Source organism: Cinclus cinclus, chromosome 1 (assembly GCF_963662255.1).
Source record: "Cinclus cinclus chromosome 1, bCinCin1.1, whole genome shotgun sequence".
In the NCBI taxonomy this organism is placed as follows: Eukaryota; Metazoa; Chordata; class Aves; order Passeriformes; family Cinclidae; genus Cinclus; species Cinclus cinclus.
The window spans coordinates 144,877,045-144,903,654 of record NC_085046.1 but is presented as its reverse complement, the minus strand read 5'-3'; the positions used below and the strand labels follow the sequence as shown (position 1 = coordinate 144,903,654).

The 26,610-nt window shown below is 37.4% G+C and overlaps 1 protein-coding gene across 1 annotated transcript in view; it reads left to right on the top strand.

Annotated features, from left to right (window-relative positions):
- ZFAT (zinc finger and AT-hook domain containing) overlaps positions 1–26,610 on the top strand; it is a 77,439-nt gene that overhangs the window by 13,056 nt on the left and 37,773 nt on the right. Inside the window, exons 3-7 of the mRNA XM_062491874.1 lie at positions 3,634–3,894; positions 12,953–13,126; positions 20,557–20,707; positions 20,988–22,456; positions 23,728–23,960. Of these exons, the coding sequence (XP_062347858.1) occupies positions 3,634–3,894; positions 12,953–13,126; positions 20,557–20,707; positions 20,988–22,456; positions 23,728–23,960 (2,288 nt within the window). The remainder of the gene's footprint in view (positions 1–3,633; positions 3,895–12,952; positions 13,127–20,556; positions 20,708–20,987; positions 22,457–23,727; positions 23,961–26,610) is intronic.

Here is a 26,610-nt window from a genome sequence, read left to right as displayed (position 1 = left end):
GATTTTATAAGTACTGGGGACAAGTAAAGTGCTAGGCATGTAATAGGTGTTTATTACTCTACTGTTACTTTATTTACAGTGCTCTCTGTTGAATTTTGTTTAGTCATGCCACTTTCCCGTCATTAAGCCATGATCTATTTAGAGTTGATTTTTCCTAAATATTTTGGCACAGTGATGTTAATTTTTTTTTTTTTTTTTTTTAATCAACTGGAACCAAGAGTACCAGGGAGATGTTGCTATTATACATCTGTGCATAGGTCACATTTTGTCCAGCACTGTAGTGTGACATCATTGTTTGGGGAAATGGCAGGTATTTACCTGGTAACTGTAGTCATTCATACTCCAGTTTAGCCTAAGGCTTTTTATAATTCTTCACACTGATCTCCATTTCCTTCACGGTGCTTGTCAAAACTCGGCTTTCTTTTGCTTCTGCTTAGCCAGATTGGTGAGGATTTGTGGGACAGCACTGGCTTCATCTGTTCATACTGTTATTACGTGATGGATTGTTGTTTATTTTGGGCTGTATCTGGATTATGGGATGTGTGTGTCTGTCAGTTATGAAATCTTGAAGGAGGTTACAGTCTGAGTGTCATAATTTCCTCCAAGGAATGCAGTTCATTAAGGTCAGTTAAACCCACAGTGTGTGTGTGCATGAGCCTCATCCTTGCCTGAACACCGGGTGCAGCCAGAGCCTGCATTCACACCTGAGGGACAGGAGGTGGTACAAAAACAGAGCAGTAACAAAATAAGGTTGGGGGTGAGATGTATATTGCATGCGTTTGTGTGACACCGTGTGCAGAAGATTCTGAATATGGCCATGTACTATTGTAACTGATGACATGTAAACTTTTTATACTGACATTTGAGGAAGGATTCATGTTGTATAATGCCTTAACCTGTTAACATATAGTCAGGAGTTTTAAGTCACATTTGCACAAGCATTTTGTGACTTCTGACAAACTTTTTGTATTAATTAGATTGATTTGGAGAAGCTTATGTGAGCAGTTCCTGTAAAGGAATGGTATAAAAATAGACACATGGTTTACTTCATTGCTCTCTTTTTGAAGTGTCTTTTTTATGTCTTTGAGTACATAATTATAGAGCATAGCACAGAATGTCTTCCCTGGATATTGCTATTGTTCATCCAATCGCAGCCAGTATAGATTGGTTTCAGTCAGTCTGTAATGAGTGAAAAATCCCCAGAAACAACTAAGTTGTTCTTGAGGGAACAAGATCTTAATTAAAAATCTTTTTAATGACCAATTTAAAAATTCTATTTATGACTAAGCATCCTTGAAATAAGTGACAAGGAAGTTTTATTATTTATGTAATATACTACTTTATTTTTAGCATTTAGATTCTTTTTTCTAACAAGCAATATTTGATTAACTTGGTTATGTACTGGCAGATGAATGACAATGTTCTGCTGTTGAATTACTGTGTGCTGTTGATCTGAGGTGGTTGGAGCTGGAATTTGTATACTGCAGTGTGAAGAGCTCACTGGGGACAAGCTGGGCAAAGAGACAGCTGGAATTTGTGGTTATGTGCCTCATTAAAAATTTAATTCTGACATTGTTAACACAAAGTAGCTTGACATAAGTTCTGTCCCAGAAAAAGGAAACCAAGGAGCAAGGAAAAGAAATTATTGTGATAAGCCTTGGAAGTTCTGGTGATGTATCATTTGCTCATGTGAGCCCTCCTGTTCCTGTGTTTGTTGCTGCCTGCCTCTTGCCACCAAACCTTTTAAATGGTTGAGAGCTGCTGTAAACTCTCCTACTGGTAGACACCTTTACAAGCATTTCTAAAATTTGCACATTCTTTGTTTCTTTGCCACACCATCAGTAGTCATGGTGCTAAGACCCACAATGTTTAAAGCCATAGCAGAGGTTCTATCACCAGCTATTAAAGGAGCAGTTTTCACATGTCCACTTACATGAGAGATTTTGTTTCTGTTTCTGTCCTAATGTGGAAGTGCTGTTCTGTTTTTCATTAAATCTGCACTAAAACAGTCAGGAAGAAGCATCTCTTTGACCTGATTTTTCTTCATTTCTTTTTGTTGGGTAATCTTATGATTACATAGTAAAGGAATGAGAATATCATACACAGAGAATATGGTGGTTTCATTCATTCTTCCAGTTCTTGGATTTAACTGTTTTGTAGTAATCTGTGTCCACAGCATCCACATCTGTATGCCTCATGTTGGAGAGTTAGCAAACTGTGGGCTTTTGATGGGTTGATGTATAGATAATTGTTGTTGGGTTTAACTGTTTGTTAATTTCTTCAACTCAAGTACTGTTTGCTGTGGTGGGTGGATATCAAAATAACATGAATGGTAGCAAAGACAAGTTTTGAGAGCACTGAAGCCACCCTTTTCTTTTTGGCTGATAGTTGACCAAACTACTTTTGCTCTTGATTAGCATGAAAATTCAGGACACTGGTGGATGGTTGCAAAAGGTTATGGGAAACAGTTCCATTTTTTCTATTTACAGTAAGATTTTTTTGGCAATTTTATTATATTTATTTAGGCAGACAGGTATTCAGCCACTCCTGTAAGAAGACAGAATGCTTTCTTTTTCATTTGATAGTAACTACATGTTTAACTTAAAGCTGTCGTCTCTGAATGTAGAGTTTTGTTTGCCTGTATGTTTTAGGGAAATGATGAATAGATAGGAATAATATGATGCTACCTTCTGTTCTCCTGCATCATCTTCCTTTCAGATTCATTAAGTAATTTATTTTTCCATATCCTCTAAGTCAACCAGTTCAGTAAGGTCTTTCGGCACCTGTGCTTGAAAAATTTTTGGTGGTTTGGATTTTTTTTACTATTCTCTCTTTTCATGGTTTTTCAGACACTGTCAGTCTCAATTTATCAATATCTGTAATTCTACAGCAGTGATGAGAGAAATCTTAAGCAGGAAATACAATTTATGTTGTCATGCATTTCTGTGCAGTGACATCCATGTTACTGCATGTTCATGGGTTTCATCAATATTTTCTCTACAGAATTATGGAAATGTAAAATTATATTGTATTTATTAGGAGTTGTGGATTATTTCTGATTTTAATTAAGGAAACTTTTTTGCATGACTCCTGAAATTTATTTGTTACCAACAGTTTTTAATGCCAGCTTTTGACTAGAAAGGGCTGGTGATCACGAACCATAGAAAATATTAGGGAGTAAATGTTCCCTGTATTAAAAGGACAATGAGATTGTCATTCTTAACCATTGTTTTCTCTGATTACATCTTAATACCTGGATAATTTATTTGAAAATTATTTAATTTAAAAGGCTTTTTGTAGTGTTGAAACACAGTAGAGCAATTTTGTAGAATACATGTGTTGATAGAGTCACAGTGTAGTCTAGAAGACTGCAGTGTAATTAAGTAAAACTGTGGCACTTTGACATCTGCTGATCTCAGTAACACAAAGTTACTGCTTTGCAGCTATCAGAAATGCCAACAAATACCACTGCTTGAAATAAGTTTGTGTGATGCTAACCTTTTTTTAAGCTTTTGGGATAACTCCCCTCAAACTTCATTTAAGGCACCTATTTTTCAAAGATCAGAGGAATGTTAGCTAATTAGCCGTGGAATTTAATTATAGTTTACTTTAAACTTTAATTTTCTTTTCTAGAGCTTCTCATAGCGAAGAGGAAAAGGGGTAGACCAAAAGGGTCCACGAAAAAGTTTTGTGTGGATGAAGATGTGGCAGAAAATAACCCTGTTCCCAGCAAAGGGACTCCAGCTGGGACAGAAGAGGCCTCAGAACCCTCTGAAGTCTCACCAGGCAGCCTGGAATGCAGGAAATGCAATAGGAAATTCTCCAACACACGACAGCTGACTAAACACATCTGCATTATTGTTCTAAATGAAGGAGAAGAAGAAGGAGATGGAGGTAAGAAAACATCCAGGAAAAATATCTGAAGCAGGTTGTAGGACAGTGTGTTCCCATCACAAGACCTGGCTCAGAATCCCCAGTGCTGGCTTTAAATGGAGTGGAGTTGTCTGTTCCTTGTAATACAGGAAAGCAAAACTGAACTTAGACGAGGTATTTAAACTTCTTTCGAAGTGGTCAAAATGTTTATTGCAGTAATGATTGTCTTACAACTCCCAGGTGTGCCTGTTTTGCATTAGCAACTGTTCTGTTTCTCACAAAGTGGATTGGAGTTTTTCAGTGAGAAGTGGTATAAGCCATGTAGATGAGGAAGGATAGTCCTCTACAAGTGTTTCTGTCCTGTGACTTGGACAGACATGAATTCTGTTCTCTTCTTTTGATAGAGTTTGCTATTCTGGATGGCTTCTTTTCCTGTGTAAAAAATAACGTCAAACTCATAAACAAAGCTTTATGTGAGTGATAGTCTTTGGCATAGGAGAGTCCAGTGTTAAAATTCAGCTTTAAGTTTGATTTGGATATATTCAGCCTCTCAAATTTTTAGTACAGAACAGAGCAGTATGGAGTTATTTTCAGTTGTAAGGAACCTACAATGACCATCTTATCCAACTGCCTGACCAGTTCAGGACTGACTAGCAGTTAAAGGTGCTGCTAAGGACACTGTCCAAATGGTTTCCTAGACCCTCATTGGCCTGGGGCATTGCACCCCAGTCAATTAAAAAAAAACAACAGGGAATATTTGTTCAGAATAGAGTAGTTGAAGGCATGTACAGTAATCCTCTCCCTTCTTCTATTCTCTAATCTATCTCTTCTGCCTATTTAACTTTTCTCTAAGGTGAGTATCACATACATACATACAAAGCAATGTCTCAGTCCCAATTACCTTAACTTTAAGTGAGTTTTGTGTTGATGGTAAAATTTAGGTTTTGCTTTTGCTACAGTTGCTCAGTATGATATTGTGGATTCTGCTTCTAGACAAAATATACTATTGATTTTTTTCCAGTTTTCTGTTACTCTTTCCAGTCTGTCGTGATTATACACAACTAGTATGACTATTTTACTTTCATTGAAATGTGGAGTTCAACTTCTGTGGCAAAGCTTAATTAAAATAAACATAGAGTATTTTGTCAGAGCAGAGAAACTCTTGCTTTGATAAAGTACCTGGTTATATTTTACTGTCATCAGTGGTACAGATTTTCAGCTACACAAAATGAGAGTTACTCCTCAGGTGAGAGCTGTCTCACCTTTGACATCCCAAGTGTTCATGCCCTCTGCTGTTTGTGTTTGCTAGGTCCAATGTTACTATTTGCATTATTCTAGAAATGTCACCTTTTCTAATGTCCTTTTAAAATAAATTCTCTGGTAAAAGTATTTGAGTCAAACCCAAGTTACCTGTTCTTGACCTGTTGGCTCATTAGAGCTTCTTAATCTTATTGTCATTAGTCTACAAAACACACTGGGCAGATTTTCCAAACTAAATTTTCTTTCTTCATAAAGAAAATAGCCTCAGTTTTGGGCAGGTGAAACTTTTTTTTTTTTCTTATTCCATAATAAGAGCAAAACAGTCAAGCCAAAGTTAAACAGTCAAACAATAAATGACTTGAAGTCACCAAAACAAGGGGTTCCATTTTTTGGAAGCTTTCTATCTTGACTGCAAACTGCGAAGGTATGTGGGGCTGGTTTTATCCTGAAGACATAATTCTTCCTTGGAATACATCTGGGAAATTCAGTTTTCAGTTGTCTCCTGATTACTGTCCCATCACACGAAAACTTTTCACTTGTGGCTTTACCGTATGAACTGGTTTGAGACAACTTTTCAGTTTCAGAATATGTAGATGAAAGTAGTATGTGCATTATGATTTTCCTCTAAGAAAGTGTGGATGTAGTCAGTAGCTCAAAACTCTGTGGAATGAGCAAGAACACTATGTTCTCTGTCTAGAGTTCTCTATAATGGTGTCTATGATATTCTCCATAAACATTGGCATAATCACAGAGTCACTAAGTTTGGAAAAGACATCCAAGGTCATAGAGTCCAACTGTTAACTCAGCATGACCATGTTCACCACTAAACCATGTCCCCAAGTGTCACATCCTGTACAGACCTTGTGGATACTTCCAGGGATGCTGAGTCCACCACTTCTGTGCACAGCCTATTCTGATGGTTGATCATCTTTTCAACTAAGAGATTTTCCTAATATCCAATCTAAACCTCCTCTGGCACAATTGGAAGCCATTTCCTCTCATCCTCTCATTTGTTACATGGGAGAAGAGGTATAGGAGCTGACCCTCACCTGGCTACAGCCTCCTTTCAGGCAACTGTGGAGACTGGTAAGGTTCCCCCCTGAGCCTCCTGTTCTCCAGGCTGAACACCCCCAACTTCCTCAGCTGCTCCTCATCTTGTGTTCCAGACCCTTCCCCAGCTCCATTGCCCTTCTCTGGACCCGCTCCAGCCCCTCAATGTCCTTCTTGTAGTGAAGGGCCCAAAACTGAGCACAGGATTTGAGGTGTGACCTCACCAGTGCTGAGTACAGGGGAGACAGTTTCTGCTCTGGTCCTGCTGGCCACATTAGTTTTGATAAAAGCCAAGGTAACCTTTACCTTCTTGCCCACCTGGGCACTTGCTGGCTCATGTTCAGCTATTGTTCACCCACAGCTCCAGATCCTTTTCTGCCAGGCAGTTTTCCAGCCCCTCTGCCACCAGCCTGGAGCACAGCATGGGGCAGTTGTGACCCAAGGGCAGGACCTGGCACTTTGCCTTGTTGAACCTCACACAGTTGGCCTCAGTCCATTGATCCAGCCTGCCCAGATCCCTCTGCAGAGCCCTCCTGGTTCATACTGTGGCATGAAGTGTTTTTTTGCTATTCTGCTCTTTTCTTAATGTTTCCTTAATATTACAGTTGATTTTTCTGCCTCCTGCTTACTATTAAACTTATGTTTTCAGGGAAGTATTTAGAAATACAGACAGATCTTTCTTGTACTCTTAAGAGTCAATATAGAACTTATAATTTTATTAATGAATTAGTGAATTTCCAACTTGAAATCACTTTTATCTGATCTTTTAATGCTTCTGAGATTTTTCTATACTTTTAAAGTTTATATAACTTTCTCACGTTTTTAATTTCTTGCAAAGCTTATCACTCTATGGATATCTGGTTAATAATCAGATGTTTTCATGTTTTCACTTTGCACTGTGTCCTGCTACAAGGGAGTTAACTTTCTTCATAGCAGTTCATATGATGCAATGTTTTATAATTGTGACCAAAATAATATTTTGGCTATTGCTAAAATATGCTAAGCATGAAAATATTGAAAATGTGTGTGTGTGTGTGTGTATAATATATATATATGTAGTTATTCTGTGTGATATTCTCTATTCAGAGAAATCTAATACATGTTTTGAGCTGGAGGTTAAATATTCATAGAAGTTTCCAAATAATAAAGTGTTTTGCTTTTATAGGTCGACAAGAAAAGTGTTGAAATCTCTAACATAACAGACATTTAAAATAAATAAATCACTAGAAAACTCTTGTTGAGACTAGAGTTGAAACTTCATTGAAACTGCACATGTATTGGTCAGAGGAATAACTGGTAATGCAGTGGGCCTCTGCTGTTTCTTTGCTTCTGTAGTTAGTGATCTGCATTGATCTCTGGGGTCAGTGACTCACTGATAGTTCTCCTGCTCTGTCCAGAGTCACCAGACCTTACTGGTCACTGACATCCTCTGTGCATCTAATTTGATCCTTTAAAGCATGATTGCCTTCACCTTGTGGGTCCATTCACTTAAACAGGAGAAAAAAATTGATTTCTTTCAAATCCGGAGGGTTGATCCTTCCTAGACTCCAGGGTGTCCAGAAAGCAGCTCCTCAACTGGACTGGAAAGAGAAAATATAGCAAAAGTTTTGTGGGGAGAGATCACTCACCAGTTATCATCATTGGAGAAACAGACACAACCTGGGGGAATTAATTTATTGCCAATCAAATCAGAGCAGGATAATAAGGAATAAACCTAAATCTCCATCAGAGAAGATGAAGTGTAGTCCCTTCCTGCTACCAAAACATGGCCACACAAAGCCAATACAGCACAGGGTTGAAAAATGTCCACTGTATTCTCAATTTCCCCATGCACATGCTTAGCAAATACATTTTTTCATAGAGAGCTTATTTGCCTAAGCAAGTTGCTATTTTGTAAACCAAACTATGTGTACACCTATTTCTCTTTCTTTTTGGTTAAACAAAGTTAAGTTATGGCTAATGGTTTGGATCTGTCTGGCAAGATAGAGGAGAGAACATTTAATGGCTGAGGAATGGCATTTGGGTGGAAGACAGATTACAGTCCCTTCTCTGGAGTGAGCCATTCAATCCTCCTGAAGTGGGAGGCTGCTTGTATCTTAAAGATGTCACTCTTGGTGTTAGTTTAAAGTGGTTTTGCCATCAGCTGGATTCCAATTTAAATTAATTCTTCCTGCAAGTAGGATGTCATTCTCTGCAGGAGAAACAATTGGCTGTGTTAATTTTAAATGGCCAGTTCACTTCCTTTTTTTCCAAGCTGCTCTCCTGCTGCTACAAAATACCACCTTTTAGAGGTTAAAAAATGGTGATTTGAATGAAGAGTAGTTTAAAAACATGCCAATTAAGGCTGTATAGCTATGCCTGTGAAATGCCGTACATCCAATTACAAATGTTGAGGGCAGTCCCTCCAGTTAGTGACTCCAGCAGAACCATGGGACAGATGAACGATGCAGTTCATTGGGATGCTGGAAGCCCTGATTAATTCCGAGCTGGCAGTAGCTTTGCTGATCATCAGACATGACCATTTCTTTATTGTGTTAGGAGCAGCTCAGCGTTGTGTTTTGCACGAACACGAGCTGGCGTCTGGAGCGCCTGATGCTGGGGAGGGGAGGTCACTTTGTGCATGTGTTGGACCCAGGTGCCAGCTGACAGTGCTGAGCTCACTGCTTAGCAAGGGAGGTGCAGAGTGAGACAGTTTGTCTAAACAAACCTGTTCAGGAGCAAGCAAAGACTCTTGCTGCCTGGAGAAACTCAGCTTAGCTATTCAAGTGGCATATACTCCATTTTCTCACAAGTCATCTTAAAATCATTCAAGGGTGTTCCTTTATAACCCATGGTAGTTATTATACAGCAGAACTCTCCTAGTTGAGATGGACAAAGCATTTATTTGACACACCAATCAATGATTCTAACGGTGAAGGACTTTTCCAGGAAGGCAGCTAAATTCTGACAAGATGGCCGCATACTATAAAAAGGCTGTTTGAGCCCTGTGGTCAAAGTTGAAGCTCTTTTTAATTAAAACTTAAAACATACTTTTGTTTAGTTTGCCTTTTAATCTTTTCCTCAAAGCACACCTTCCACTTCAGGTTGTTTTTTTGGTGTAGAGGGAGTTCAGGAACAAAGCAGCTGTTACCGAGAGTTAAGGTGTTTGTTTATTTGGCAATTTGATAGGGAGTGTTGGTTTGAAGGATTTTTAAGTCTCAGGTTACACGCAGACCACAAAATAGTTCTCTTTTTGGCAAAAAGTTTTGGCAATGTGTGCACTCCAGCTCCTTATCAACAAATTGTTTCTGGAAAATGTTTCTTCCTCTCAGACAGGGTTAGAATAGGGTACTGCCATCAACAGGTGATGGTGAGAATGCTCTTACAGATCCTCAGCACGAGTAGAAGATATATGATCTGGAAAGCAGTGGAGTATTCTCACTGCTGTTTCTCACCAATCTATGTGTGTGCTTTTTTTTGTGTTCACTGAGATTGCACAGCACTCAATAGCTTCCTCACACCTTTGCTCTTGCTGAATGTAGTCCTTTTGTTAGGGGTTGAGTGTTCCCAGCTCATACTGAGAAAGTTGAGATGTTTGAGTCATATAGGCAGTTGAGAGTCAGTTCTTTGTTTGAATTACTTACCAGCTTTCGGTTTTGTATGAAAATTTTTTTGTATGGCCATAATTTTCAGTGCTTAGCATATGTGCAAAAATATTCTATGCATATGAAACAGCACCATTTTAACAAAGAAATATTTTTATAATGCAATTCTATATGTTGCTTTTAAATCTTTTAAAATAGCATTTGTGGTCTGTTTTGAAAGCAGGGAGACAGCAATATTTATTGTAATACAGCTCTTCACCTTGCCCTTTGTTGGACTGAAAGAACTGCCAAACTGATCTGCCTGACAGAGGCATGTCAGGGAAGAAAAACAATGTGAAACATTTGTTGGCTTATTACTGTGGTTGTAGCTATTCACTAGCATGGATCAAAAAACAAACTCAAATCTGTGCTTCTCCTTTTTTTAGTAGAATTCCAGTACTCAAAAGTTAATAGAGTTGTGTATTAACATGAAAAGGTAATAAATGGTTTTGCTATTTGTCTTCAACCACTTTACTTCCTCATTAAACTGATTAATGGTGAGAATATTTCTAATGGTTAGAAAGGAGACTTTAGGAGTAAGGTGCTTGGATTCTATTCGTATAACTACTAGGAACTGCATGATCCCTAGTGAAGTGGAGAAACTTCTGTTTTCCTCACCAGAACTTTCATTCCAATATACATTTCTGGGTTTCTTAGCTAAAGTATCTTTTGTCCATAGCTATGTAAAGTCTTTTGGAGCTTTTTTCTAATGCTTTTCAGTTTTGCTTACTGCCCACTGAACAAAAGCACAGTAGTTAACCCAGTATGTGAAGTACCCTCAGAAAAGCAGTTCAATAAGCAGATTACTTTCTCAGGGACATGGTGTGGCTCACGGGGATGGTCCTGTACAGGGCCAAGAGTTGGACACCATGATCCTTGTGGGTCCCTTCCAACTCAGTTTATTCTGTGATTCTGTGTATTCTGATTCTTTATGAGAACACTTTCTTGTGTTGTTAGTCCAGTCCTGCTGAAAAATTTGTTATAATTCATTTTATTGTTGCTAATAAACTAACAGAGGCTGTTTAATGAAGCAAATGTGAAAATATGTGTTTGTTTCACAGAATCACTAAGGTTGGAAAAGACCTGTAAGATAGTCTGATTCTTTCCTTCCACCCCTGCTCAGCACACCAGAAGAAACCAGTGCACAAGCAGGTTCTGTTTGAAGAGGATTTTTCTTGATCTTCAAATATCCCTTTCAAGTATTGCAGAAAAATATCAGTGTTAGAACTATGTGCTTTTAGTATAAATAAATAATTTACAACTATATTAAGGAGTTAAATGGGGACATTATGAAACTCTTTGTACCTATAATGCAGCAATATTTTCCAAAATTATAGAAGTCCACAGAGAAGAGCCTAGTTGAGAAGAGGAATAGATCAAGGGATTTTTGTAATGAAATTGAAGAAATCATTAGTAGGTGCTGAAAAGCTGGGGGCTCTCTGGGCAGAGGAGCTGGAAGCTGGGCAGAATCATGTCTGGCTGTATTTGAATTCAGTTGGCTTTTTGGTTGTTCCTCATTCTGGAGATTCTAAACATGAATTTCAGACTTACAGTTTAGTATTAAATCACTGCCAGTTGTCACTGTACAGATTTCTGTCTCTGCATGCCCAAGAGAGCAAAACATCTTCCTGCACAACTTGTTTCCTTCTGCTTCTGTGTCTAGTAAGGAAATTGTGGTTTATACAGGTTACATGATCAGCCCTACCCATGCTGCTTTGACTTCTGCTTGTGTCCTTCATTTTTGTAAGCAACAGCCAGGACACTTTAACCTTTGTTCCATTACAGTCAGGCCACAGAGAGAGTCTTTGTTTCAGTCTCATCTGAGTATTTACAAAATATTACTGGAATTAAAACAGCCACTTCCATGGTTTTTATCTTTTCACTCCTGCTGTTTGCATTTCAGAAACAAGTCTGGACACACTACAGCTTTTCTCTTACTGGTTTTATTTATTTATTTATTTATTTATATATATTTTGCTTCCCTATCTCATTACAGTAGCTACAGCATATTTTGTACATACATGGAATTACTTACTCTGGAGATTGAATCATCTGATGTAGATTGAGAGAGGAAAAAAAAACGAAAATTTCCCTGGGTTTATTTATAATCTTCTTCCGTTATTTTCTTCTTTCCTTGTTCGTTGCCTCTGGAACATTTGCATAATGCCTTAATTTGCCATCTTTGTTTTTTCTTGCATCTTCTTCTACCACTTCATTCAATATAAGAAATTTTATTGGTATAAACTCAAGACTTCTCTGATTTTTTTATCTATGCCAATAATTATTTATCTATAAAGACACTTGATGGGTTTTTTTTTTTTTCTTTACTTATTTTTATTTTTTAGAATTTCAATAAAGGAATTCCTTATTTGCTTTAAGAAAGAAATCAGCTGATTACTGGCTATTCATTTTTATCTCAGAAGAGTGTTTTGCATGCAATTGTGTGGCTTTCTAGTTAACAGGTTGAAAATGTATCCAATTTAAGAGGTTGAACAGCAACATTCTGAACAGCAACAGGGAATGATTTGGAAGTACAGGACTTAAAAATGAGGAGTAACATGTCGGGAGTTACGTTGAACCAAAGAACTATTTTGAACCTGAATTATTCTTGAATCAACACTAAAAAGAAAATTATGTTTCTGGCTGTTGATTTACAATAACAGGAGATGAATAATGCCTAATCCAAAGGGATTGTCAAAAGACTTTCCGTTAAATAAGATTGATAATGACACCAGTACTAAAATACAATCCTAAGATTATCAGAACAGCTAAATGTGGAAAAGAAAAATACATTGTTCATGAATTGCAAAATCATGAGAACTTCGGTGAAGTTTGTAGCATTTTCACAGAAATTCACAATAATGTGAATGAATTTAGAAAAACACAGGTTTCTGAGAGTTATTTTTTTAAATTTTGTTATTTTTTCTCTCTTTTTTTTTTTTGTTTGTATAAGAATCATAATAGTTTTGTTAAATAGAAGGGAGAAACTTCCCCTTTAAGGATCAGGCAGTATGTCTTGTTTTGGTAACATCTTTCTTTCTGTTGTATCATAAATTTTCTCCCCATTTGTTTTTGCAGTGTTAGTGACTCTGTTACCTGCATTGCTTTTGTACATAGTTACCTTCTTTTTGATGTTTGCTCTTTAGGTAATGATTCTGACGTTGACCTTGACAGGAAGGACGATGAGAGAGAAAAAACTCCCAAGAGGTCAAAAGTTCAGAAAACAGAGAAAACAGCATCAACTAAGGAGACTGAACAGGTTTCAGGAACTAAAAATCCTATTATAAGTGTCGTTTTGACAGCCCATGAAACTATTCCAGGTATTCAAAGTCACCAGTTTTACAATTTTTTTAATTATGCTGACACTGTATAAAATATTCATTGCTCTAAGATGAAGTTGCTTAGAATATTTAGTGTATGAAAAATATTTAGCATTATTTGATTATCTTGGTACAGTCTCCACATCTGGCAGCTACGTAATTGTAGAACTTCATTCACATTTCTACATAGGTACAAGAAGTGCTGGACCTGGCTGTAGTTAACCTCAGTTACTTCATTAACATCACTTATGTTTTGTCTGTGAATAGTTTTAAAAAAGAAAATGATAAAACACTGACTAGAGAAAAGTGTAAATGCATATGAAAACCAAGTTCTACATAATGTTTAGAGGTTTCAAACAATTTAGTCAAAACTAGATTTGCATTTGATAGTTTATATAAAACATTAAGTGGTTGTAAAACATTAGCTATTCTGACTGACTGTCAGAATCCATTTTTAATAGTTTTGTGCATTATTTTCAGCTTTGCAATTTTATTGTTCTCCATTATTGCTAACATTTCTGAGTATTTGTTTTTCTTATAACTGTCAGAACAACTTTAAGGTTTTCATTTTGTTGTTGTGGGTTGGAAGTTAGCAGGATTCTTTGTGTTGTTAATATCTTTTGATATTGAGATCTGTGGTATGCTCCTGTGGTTCAGGGGCTCATGGAGGTGTAAGTGGGGTCCTTTAGGTGTTAGTTTATGGATACAGACAAAGCTCCCTTCAGGGCTTTTGGAAGGAGCCATAACTGGAGATTGCCCCCTCCTGGTGCTAAATTTTATGCCACATGTCAGAGTTTTTATCTTAGATCTTAACATTTCTGTCAAGGACTAGAATAATTTCCAAGAGGTGAAGGAAAGGTGTGGTGGATAATTCAATCAAGGATCCATTTCCTTACAAAACTGGCCTAAAAGGCAAATGAAGTAATAGTAAATATAGATGATGAAACACATGTAGGAAGGATGTAATGCAGGAGAGGAAATGTAAATCTAGTGGATATTGTTGCCTTAATTATTACCTAGTAAATTTTTTCTTCGGACAGCCTAGTTGCTGGGGTTTCTTGCACATATGCTTTTTGTGGTACTCAAAATAGTAAATTAACTTAAACTTTGGAGGTACTTGGGCATAGTACATCAAATATTCAGAATGCTTTAATGAGCCAAAAGGATGTATGGTCAAGTATGAATCTGCAGCAGTTTTTGAAGGTACTGTCATCTATTTGACTGACAATTAATAATCCTATTGCATTCAAGTTCCCACCTAAATTATGTGCAATAAAAAAGTCAGTACTCTTCAAAAAGTTATGAATTGTCATCCAAATTTTCAGAATTTGGAATTTCTAGAAGATATGATATAAGTGATTAACTCTAAAGATTCAAAAGAAAAATATTTAATGCAATTATGGTTTGATTTTTTTTTCATTGATTTTCCTTCTTCCCATTAATTTCCACAATCTAACTATATCCTAATGACACTGGCAATTCTTAAACAGTTCCCCTTTCTCAGTAATACTTAAATGTCTGGAGTTTTTAATAAAGATCTTTCACAGTCTTTTTCATAGTCATTTTTCTAGAGATTTATCATGTGCTGAAGAGTTGAGTTGCTGCTGTAGACTTCTGATGAAGAATATAAATAGATAAAATAGTTCTCCTTTCTCTTCTGCTTTCTGTGTACTAGACCATATGTAAAGTGAAATTGAAAATAAAGTGTAAATTCCTTAAGCACTATATAAACTTAGTCCTTCCTCTGCAAGCATTAACAGTCTGTACCCACCTGTTGCCTAGTTTTGAGGGTTTGTGGAAATATCCCTTTTTGTGTCTATTACAATAAAATTCTGTTGGAAGATTTCAGATAAAAATTCGAAAAATAGAGAAGGCCTTAAGAATTAGCTGTATTTCATCCCCAGTATTAAGGAACTACTTAGACTGTATTTTTCCCATCTGAAAATAAAAGATTCTTTTAGAAGTATTGCATTAACACTTTGCTGTAACTTTGCTGAACACTAATGAGGTTTGGGACAATGCTTTATGTCATTTAGTTTATGACTAAATTGCTGTCTTCAATATCCCTTTGAACAAACAGGATTGGTCAGTTTTTATCTTCCCAGAAAGGACATTTGGGCAACTTGGATTTTCCCCGGTTCCTTTTCTGTAATGTTTTCTTGGCATATAAAAGGTAATAGACTTACAGCTATAGAAATATGAAAGCTGACATTAACCCACAGAGTAAATACAGTTTGAATAAAAGTTGTAGATTTTTTTAGTGCAGGTCTTGAAGTTCTTTGGAAGGCTTGAGAGGTGAGCCTGGGCAAAGCTCTTGCAGGGCAAGGCCAAGCACAGGGTCCTGCACCTGGACATGGAGTGATAAGGCCAGGTTGGATGGGGCTTTGAGCAACCAGGCCTAGTGGAAGGTGGCTCTGCTCACAGCAGACAGGTTGGAATTAGATGACCTTTAAGGTCCCTTCCTACCCAAACCATTCCATGGTTCTGTAACTGGAGGGATGTGGAGAACTTGAAGAGAAGGAGGGCTGAGTTAATGAGCACACCAAGGAATCAGATCAAACTCAGGACGGTTTTTCGTAAGCATCACAATTAAGAGAGGGGATAACTGCAATCATATGCACTTCTGAAAATTGCTTTGAATGGCAGACACTTTTTTTCACAGTCTGTTTTTAAGAACAAGTGAGTAACTTGGTCGAATATTCCATCTTCTGGGTTTTTGAATGTATTTTATGTCCCATGTTTAAATTCTGTAAGTTATCAAGGTGTCCAAAACCACTTCATTATTCATGCTCAGTTACTTTGATTCAGGAGAGATGTGAACATTTAAATTACTGTTTTATGTAAATTCTGAAATATTTTAAGGACTCAGCTTGTTACGAGGAGATTCGTTTTAAGTTCCTATGAAGATGGTCAGTGGTAGATACTTTGTTTTCAAGAATACAAAAATAGCATGTAATAGTACTCATTTTCTTGAGAATAAATAATTTTTGTTTTCTAAAGGAGTTGGATTTTTTTCAACTACAAATTCTTAATGCAACACTGTGAAGGCTTTTCTCTCCCTGGTTTCCACTGTCCACAAAAGTCCAGCTGAGTTCTCATGCTACTATGTGAGAGGATTCTATCTGTAATCTATGAACACTTAGTTCCTTCTTCCATTGAAATTTTTGGGCAGTGAGGAAGAGTGAAAGAATGTCAGTTTGCTTACTATTTGTAATTTTACTTACTATTTTGGGACTGACTTAGTTTAACTGGTGGCAGTCTTTTAAACTGATAATAGTCTTTTTTGTTTAAGATAATTTCTGTTCTGTAGCTCATGGAATGACAGTTGTGGGTTTATCACACATCTAAATGGATTTAATATCAGGCAAAATGAGCCTCCTGGGGAAAGGAGGAGGACTGGGACTACCCCTTTTCAAGGTATCTTGGTCAGTAAGTACAGACTCTTGTCACAAGACAGTCCTGTTCTCCAACCCCAGCTTTCTGTCCTTTGGATCACTGTGCCTGTTGATGCCTTCTGAAGGAAAACACACTAGAAAATTAATAATGTATTTCTAGAAGGAGAGATATGATGCAGAATTTAGGCAAATCCCCTCTCTAATCCTCTTCATGAACTCCTGTGCTGGTACTTTTCATTCAACCTGTAGTACATTCAGCATGTAGTTGAATGGAGGGCCAAAGGTGCCATCCCTATGCTGACTTAAAGGAAATGTTTAATTGAGCCAGTTTAGGAAAATGAAACCTTTTCCCTCTGAATGTCAGCAGGTGTTTGTGTTATTGTGGGTTTACAGATTGATTTAGTTCAGCCAGTCTAACTTCCAGCTCTGGTGAAAGGGGGAATCTTCACCTTCCCATGCATGGGTCTGTGTTTCTATTTTTGTCTAAATTAAAATGTGTTCAACCTCAGGGTGAACTAACCTACACAAGTATTAAATGGTTCTTTTCCTTTTTTTTTTTTTTTTTAATTTATTTTGAGGGTTAGAGATAGGTTTGCATGGAGAGCTTTGGGATTATGGGTAGGGTTGGTTTCTGATGATTTGACTTTTAGAACTGCCTTACTATGGATCCCACACATTTGAAACACATTTCACAGGGTATTGTGGAAGCTGGAAAAACACATTACTTCAAAAAGAGATTGTAAGAAACAAATATTCACTTCATACCCATAACATGTTATTTTAACTCTACAGACCAGAGTACCTGCATTATGAAGATATTTTTTCATACTTAAACTTTAGTTAAAGTCCTTTTTTAAAACAAAACAAGTTGGTCTAAAGGCAGCTTGGTCTAAAGGTCTAGCTTGCAGCATCTCTGAAGGAAAGAAAAAAGACACTTATTGTGTAAAGTCTCGTAGATTCTGACAATTGTTTGCATCTAGATTAGCATATTTAATATATATCACTTAATTTGTCTAAATCCCATCTTGAATACATTTATATTTTAAGTCTCTGTGACATTAGGCAGTAATTGTTCTGCATCTTAGTTACATGTGGGGTGAAATTGCATATTCTTTTATTTTGTTTTATGTTTGTATTGAGCTCTTTTTTGTGGGTTGTGAGGTAATGATTATTCACACTTTTTTTTTTCACAGTATTACTAATTACAGAGTTTTTTTCTGATATTTCACTTTCAGTTGCCTGTTTTCCGAGCTGAATTCTGTATCCCTCTTCCAAACAAAATAGTTCTGATTTTATCTTTGTTACTGTTTACTGGTTCTTTCTTATCCTTTTTTTGTGATGTGTACTTGAAGCTTTACGACATCTGCAGAATTTAGTTGAATTAATAGGAATTAGGCTGATGTTCTTTCCTGGTTAATTTGTGATCCATTCCTAATAATTCTCTTACTAATAGTCTAATTCTGCTAGACTGTTGTTGAGTATTGGAGAGCTCTGTAGTGAAGGACAGGCTGCTTTTCCAAGGGGCACACTGTAAGAGACTGGAGGTCATCTCTGAGTTTGAGCCACAGATGAGGCTCACTGGGTCATGCTTATCTGTAAAAGCTGCTGTCAGTATGTCATGAAGAACTCAAATCTCATTCTTCTGAAGGCAGATTTACTTAGATGATAGTGACTGAAAAGAGGAAAGCAAAAGGCATAAATAAAATCTAGTAAACTAAAGTAGATTCTGCCTTTAAAATAGAGATGTGATAGTGCTGGAGGAAGGATTTCTCTGAAAGAAATTATCAGTACAGTAAACTTCTTTTTCTTCCTCTGATATTTATATGCTTTGACTTCTTGAAATGATTGCCTAGGGAAACAGGAGAACCTTTATCTTCTTTACTGGCATGTGATGTTTTTATTGAAAAATAAGACCTTGTATGTGTTTGCCTTTTTGTTAGGCATTTCCCTAGCCTGAATATTGAGGGAATTCTTTTGGCATTTGGGACATAATGGATTAGGCTGGGTAGAGCCTAGAAACCAATTTTCTCACTTCCTGGGCATATGTTGTAGTCATCAGTTTGATCTAGTTGTGGCAGCTGTAGCTGCTGGTCTGTTGGCACCCTCAGTCAGCATGCCAAGTGGATGGAGACATCTAAAGTTTCTTAATGCTTCCCCATCTTCTAAGGGTGGGAAGCAGAACCTCCCACTAGGGGACATGATTGCCTTTTGTGTGCAGGTACTTAATCAGCATATCTGAAAATGTGAATCTCCCTCTTCAAGTTTTTAAAGACTTCTCTCAGTGAACTGCATAGGTAATTTAGAGGCAGGAACATGAGGATAACCTTGGAGCATTCTGCCCACTCAAAGTATGCAAAATACTGGTGAGTTAGTATTTATCTAGTGAGTATATATTTAGTTCACCCAATTTAGGTGATTAAATTTTTATAGTGGTAGTACAAAAGTCTATTAAACAGTTCAGCAATCCTTTTAGGAAATGCTCAAACATCCTGAAATGCAGAAGGACACAGAGGAGAGTTAGTGTGGAGCATTTAATGAGGGTCTTTGTCTCACAGTCAGGAAATGGGAGGCCTGGAAGAGACACTCATGCATATAAAACAGTTTAAGACCTATTTTCTTTTAATTGAGTCACTCTAAATATAGAATTTGCTTCTATTTTAAGTTTTAGAACACTTTTCCTGGTGTCTGATGTCTGTTCTGTTACCTTTGTACTGGAGCCACAGACTGTGCCATGGCTCCTGTGCTGTGATGACAAGATCCCATCTCTCTGGGCTACCACAATGCAGTTTGGGAGATGCAGTCCTGTGGACAACGTGGCATTTCTGGGAGAGGGAGGAACAGGAAAAATAGAAGTTATGATGGTCTGGTGACATTTAGGGTGAAGACTTGGAAGATCAGTTCTGTTGAACCTGCAGAATCTTTAGTACAGAACTGAAAGCATTATTAAATAAGAGTAGTGCAAAAAATCTGATTTTAGATTCAACCAGTTTAATGAGAAACGGAGCTATTACAGTTTAGTTGCTCTGTTTACAGAGCTGGCTGATGTCCAGCCAGATAGGAAAAGCTTCAGTAGCTTTACATACTCCCAAATCACCTCTTTGTAAAATATTTCAATTTCCCACTTAAAATCACTCTGAAGGACCCACAGAATCTGTTTTCTCCTTGTTGTCTGCAGCACTTCTTTCCTCCAAGTAATGTCACTAAGTCTTTCACACCTGTTGTTGGGTAACCCCCAGCATGATTTCAGAGACTTTATGTTAATATTAATACTACCTGTATTTTATAAATAATATCTTCAGGAATCTGGGCTTAATGCATTCAGTAGAGCCCCTTCTGCTCCCAGTGGAGATTGAGAAGTGCACAAGGAACATAGAATCAGTTATATCCTGAGTTGGAAAGGCTGTACAAAGATTGAGTCCAGCTCCTGTCCCAGTACAGAATGGCCCCAACAATCACACAATGTGCTTGAGAGCATTGTCCAAACACTTTTTGAGCTCTTTCAGGCTTGGAGCTGTGACCACTGCCCTGGGAAGCCTGTTCCAAACATATTCTTTTATTCTGAGGAATGGCAATATGCTCCAAAATATAAGGAGTTTAAGAAAAAAAATGTGCAGAGTTTTAAATATAGACTAAACTGTCTTTTATACTAAACTCTTCCCCAGCCTTATTTGTGGAACTGATTAAATAGCTTGGTGCAGTTTTTCAAAGGATGTGGTATAAAGCAGAAAAATTCAAATTTTATTTAGAGGATATACAATCTTTTAAAGATGGAAATATTTGGATGTAGGATCTCCTTGTAGCAGGCTTCAAGCACAATGAATAATGCTCTGAACTATCAGTCCTGGCAAGTTATTTAAACAGAACTGTGGTGTAAGTACTGATGGCTTCTGGAAGTGTATCCATCATCAACAACAGAAACTAAAACAGTCAAACTAATGATTAGAGATTATTGTTTAATTTATACTTTTGTATTATAGACAATACACATTTCTAGTGTGAGATTTTTAATGAGCATTCTTTTCATTCTTCCTTTAGGAGCCAGAAAAATTGTTCCTCTTGAGGCTTCTCCTCATGAAAGTGAACCCACAACTCCAGACACTGCAGCCCAAGACCCATCACAACGAAAAGGATATCAGGAATATGCCATTCAGCAAATCCCATATGAACAGGCAATGAAAACAAGCAGGTAGTTTTGAAGTACTTATATTTGTATTCATGCAGAATATGAATGAAGTGCTTCCTCATCCATTTTCATGAAACGGGTATTTTTCTGAGACCTTTAAATAAAGGAACAGCTGAAAATTAACTGTTAATAAGTTGTATAATTTAAAATGCCATTGGAGAATACATATATTTTTTTAAAAGTGAAGCATTTCTGTCCATTATGAATGTCTAGGGAAATTTCAACACATTATCTTACCAAGATTCACTACTGTAAATATAACTGTTTGCTTGGGTTTTTTTAGGTTGGGTCCAACTCAACTGAAAATTTTTACATGTGAATACTGTAACAAGGTGTTCAAATTTAAACACTCCCTCCAAGCACATCTGAGGATTCACACAAATGAGAAGCCTTACAAGTGTTCTTACTGCAGTTATGCCAGTGCCATCAAAGCCAACCTGAATGTTCACCTGCGGAAGCACACCGGGGAGAAGTTCAGCTGTGATTATTGCACCTTCACTTGTCTTAGCAAAGGCCATCTCAAAGTCCATATTGAAAGGGTTCATAAGAAAATTAAGCAGCACTGTCGTTTCTGCAAAAAGAAATACTCAGATGTTAAAAATTTGATCAAGCATATGAAGGAAACTCACGACCTTCAAGATAAAAAGGTGAAAGATGTTTTTGATGAGCTTCGCTTGATGACACGAGAGGGCAAAAGACAACTTCTCTATGACTGCCATATTTGTGAGCGCAAATTCAAAAATGAGCTGGACCGAGACCGTCACATGCTTGTTCATGGTGATGAAAGACCCTTTGCTTGTGAGCTTTGTGGTCATGGAGCCACTAAATACCAGGCCCTTGAGCTTCACGTTCGAAAGCACCCTTTTGTATACGTGTGTTCTGTGTGCCTGAAGAAGTTTGTCAGTTCTGTGAGGCTCCGTGCTCACATCAAAGATGTGCATGGGAATCTGCAGGAGGATTCCGTTTTTAACAGTTCTATCAACCAAAGCTTCTGCCTGCTGGAGCCAGGAGGTGACATCCAGCCAGAAGCTCTTGGTGAGCAGCAGACACAAACTGCAGGTGAATCGACTGTCACAAGTACTGGTGCTGTTAACACCCCACAGCCATCTGCTTCTAAAGGTGAATCAGCAGATGCAGATCTAAACCGTGATGGTCAGCATAATGGTGATGGAAAAATTGATGCAGTCCTTTCCTTAGAATTGGAAAACCCTCTGGTGAAGAATGTTGCAGAGACGCTGTGTCAGACAGCAGATGTAGCAGTCCCAGACATTCAGCCCTGTGTAGCATCAGATTGCTTCCTGCTGAAAAATGGTACTGCTGGCCCTGAGGAGTTAAAAGGTTCTCCTCCAAGTGAAGAGGAACTTAATCAATGCAGTCCTGTAAATGAGCAGGGTGAAGAAATTCATATTTTACTATCTGAAGACAAAAGTTTAAATGTGAGTCAGAACAATGCAATGACTGAGAACCTTCCAGTCCTTGAAGAGAGAATCCAGTCTGTTCCTGCTGGTGACTCAGAAACAAGCAATCCACCCATTCAGAATTCGGCAGAACCCACAGACCCTTTGGCAGCAGCAGAAGCTGGTGCAGCCACCAGCCCACAGGCAGCCTCTTCTGACACAGCTACAGCCAACGGGGGGAAGGGATCTGTTGCATTCATGCAGATCCTGGACAGCTTGCAGAAGAGACAAATGAGCACTGAGTTACGTGAGAGGATAAGGAAGGTTTATGGAGACCTGGAATGTGAATACTGCGGTAAGGAGCAGTGGAATTACGTTTGGGTTTTTTTAAGTCTTACCCATTGAGCTATCTTTGTCCTGCTCCTCTGGTTTACAGTGTTTGAAATATTTGTGTGTCTTTGCAGCAGCATTAGTTTTGTAGTTCACTATGGATTCTGGGGTCCAGTGAGATTTACTTTTTGCTGTACAAATAATGTGAAATGAGTCAAATCTCCTCAAAAAAACCCACTAGTGGAATATAGCAAAGCAGTGCCTTGCAAGGCTCAATTTTCTGTTGATGTGAAATTCAATAGAATTGGATTATTTCTGTCTATATGCGTCTCCTCAAGTCACAACTTTCACTGGGGTCAAGCACAGCAGATTTAGGCATGTGATCAGCATTATTTCAGTCCATGCTTTAATGCTTGAGCTTCATTATCAGCTTAGTATAAAATTCTTTTTTCTTTTCATGTAGTGTGCGAGGATATGTACAGTAATGTATAATACATGGAGGAATGTATAGTAATATACATTCTGTACAATAGAAACATATATACTGGCATAATTTTGTGTCTTGTTCTGAGCCAGGTTCTTTGAGATTAAAATTTTATTTGTACATTATCAGATCAAGACTGTCCTGATTGTAATTGTTTGGGGTTTTTTAATTTATGGAAGTGGGAATAACACACCATTCCCACTTGTTCTAACTGAAAATGTTTGTATTTATGTAAGTAAAAGGAAGAAAAAAGTAAGAAAGGAAGCAGTTTGGGATATATTTTGTAGTTTTCATTCTTGAAAAGAGAAAGGAATCAAAGTCTGAAAACACTTGTTTTGTCAAAACTCGTTTTTGAAACACCATAACATTTAGATTAATTGCTCTGAGCTTTTTGATGCCATTATGCCAAAAAGGCTTTTGAGAAGGAGTAACATGAAAGAAAGTAACAAAAAATATTTTGACAGTCTCTTTTGGTGTACAGTTGCATTCAGATTCTTTGCATAAGAGAACAGATATAAAGGACTTTTCCTTTAAGAAAAAGATCATTGATATGTTATCATTGATATGATGGTTGGTAACAAATTGTTCTTGTTAGGCTGTTTCAGGATATATAACATAATCTCTTTGGGCAAAGGTGAATTTTTAAATATATTTTCAGTAGCAAAGGGTCTTTAGACAAATTTTCATTAAAGACAAAAGGGGGACAGTATTCAAACACTCTGTTTTGTCCTGAAAGAAAATTGGTTATTTTTTTGAATTTTCATGAACAATTGTTTAAGAATTACTTTCTTCATGTCTAATTTAATTTTCAGGCAAGTTGTTTTGGTACCAGGTGCACTATGACATGCATGTCCGTACACACACTCGAGAACATTTATATTACTGCTCCCAGTGCAATTATTCTTCCATCACCAAGAACTGCCTTAAGCGTCACGTCATTCAGAAACACAGCAATATTCTGCTGAAATGTCCCACAGAACACTGTGACTACTCCACTCCAGATAAATACAAGCTCCAGGCACACCTTAAAGTTCACACAGATCTGGTGAGTAGCAAACCAAATATGTGTTTGTCTGAATTCAGTGTCTTCTTCATTGTTTGCAATTCTGTGGTAATACTTCAAGAAGTAGTTCAGGCTTCTTACTTATGTGTTCTCTGCACTCTTCTGGGAATATCTGGCTTAGAACAACTGGATATTTGGACCTTCTCAGAGCTGTTTCTAGGAGAGTATGTCTGTATCCATTTCCTCTCTTTGGTTTTCCCAGTATTTTCAGATCCTTTGGAGTTTAAGTGAGTAGAATCAAGCTGGTAGTATTGTCACATTACTTAGTTCTGTAAATCTGAATTCCCTACCTTCATAAATAGATGACTTGGGTAAAATGAAAATATGTTCTTCCTAATTACTACAGGCAAAAGATATTTAAGTTGTTGAAAAGGATTTTTTTCCTAGTATCTCCACCTAGTTGCAGTTGAACCTCTACCATTTTTTGTTGTGTTGACAAAGACAGATCACATTTTAAAGATTCCTTTCTTGTTCACAAAGCCCTCCAGCACAGAGTGCCATGTGCTAAAACCAGGTCTTGGTAGGCTATTGGTCAGTATTTCCAACAGCTGAATTTACTTTAAAGGTATGTGGAACAGAAAAACCTCCTACTCTTCTTAAGCAGTTACTTCTGGAGAACTTTAAGACCAAACAGAAGAGATGACACAAAAAAGAAAATTTCCCCCCTTGTGTCCTCCCCTTCTGTAAATATTTGAAATGGAATCTGAATTTGTTTTGAAAGGTGCAGAAAATTCACATAATAGGCATTATTTTTGGATGTTTTGGAATTCATGATGTTTACAATGCCCATCTGATAGCAAAAATCTGTGTAATTGGTGTCTAAGAACACTTAAGAAAAAAGAGTCTACAATTACTCTCCTAGATCCTTCCTAAGTACCTGTTTTTCAAGTGTGATAAATGTCCAACAGCTCCCGCCAGGAAGATAATTTTCATAATTCTAAATAGAACTGAAGAAATGGATTTCATCATTAAAACCATTGTGACAGCACGATCTTTTGGAACCATGCTTACTGATGCTTACTGTCAAATATATTTATTTAAATGGATTGGAAAATTAATGTATTAGAATTTACTTGGTAACTGAATTTGGCAATTCTCATATTGGTCTTTGTGCCTACTGCTTGGTATATTTACTCCATGCATATCTCACTGAAAAGGACCACTTCAAATATGTATCTAGGCACAGTTATATGTGGAAATCTACTTTAGTTTAAATTTGAAAAATCAATTCTTAATAAATACTAAAATTAAAATTTCTCTGGAGACAGAAGATACTGAAATCTCAGTTCAGTTTTTTGTGTGGATGCATATCCTTCATCACCTCATAGCTGGCTGCATTTCAGCTGGATCCCTGCATTATTTGTAGAAGATAAATGATGGGTATCAAAAAGCAGTTTTCCCTTCATACTGGTATGTATCTGTCTAGGCACCCCCCTTAACCTGTGTGCAGCACCCAGTTCTTGTACTGCCAGATGATGATGGGGAGTGTGAATGTGCTGCCTCTTGCCTTCTCTATTTGCTACATATTGTTGTTACAGGGAAGATTTTTACTTTTGAAGCCTGGGAATTGAGGCGTGGCTTGATTCAAAACCAAAACTTTGTATATATTTTCTGATTGTCAGTACTCATATTTTCCTCCTAGGGCTTTTATTGTAGATTCTTATGTTGATTGGCATTTATTGAGCTCTTCCAAATTTCAAACTGTGACGTGACCGATCACTTCAATGTCATGGGACCTAGGAAAGGGCTGGGCAGTTTCAAATTGCATTTGTACAATTTATATTATGAATGAGCTCACGGTAACATTAAAGGGCAGGGTGTGGAATTAAACAATGCTGATGTAGGTACCAGAGTTTGTTTACAACTCCCAGCGGCATTCCCCATACTGTGCTGAACAGATGAACATAATAGAGAGGTTTGTCTCTGAAAATATTTTAAGTCTATGTATTTAATTGACACTGCAACATTAGCACCTCTCTAAAACTGCAGTTCAGACCCAGAACCACCGCTCATTATTAGGTGCCTACATCTGCTTTCATGCACATTTTGGGATTAAATTATTCTTGTCTTTGGAAGGGTGCTTAGAAATTCCATTATGCTGTTGACCTTCCTTGTAATAGCATAGCTGTTGGTAGGATGTGAGATGCTCAAGCTCTGATTGCTTATTTGCCCTTCCTGAGAAGAGTAAATTTTCACATGGTCACTGGTCTGGCTGTGTTACCTCTGCCTCTGGAGCAGTGCTTCTGTGTAGCCAAGAATGCAAGGTACTGCAAAGGGAAGCAATTAACAAAAACATCTCTGATCTAATGATTGGGCACTCATTTGGAAAACAGCTTTTGTTCTTAGTCTCACTTCCATAATGAATGTCAGCGTGGCATTTGATTTTACTAATAGTAATTTCACAAAAAAATGCTTAAGTATTGCATGCAGGTGCTTGTCATTTTGTGAGCTGAGTTCTGCTTCTTGAGTCTAATTCTGATCCCATGGATGTTAGAAATTAAATTTCTGTTGATCTGAATAAATGTAGGAGCAGGCTTTGGCCCTCTATTCCTCTACACAATTATGCAATCAAATGTTGTGTTAATTGAGTTGTGGGAACTTTTCCTGGAAATGTTCTGTGAGTGCCAATATT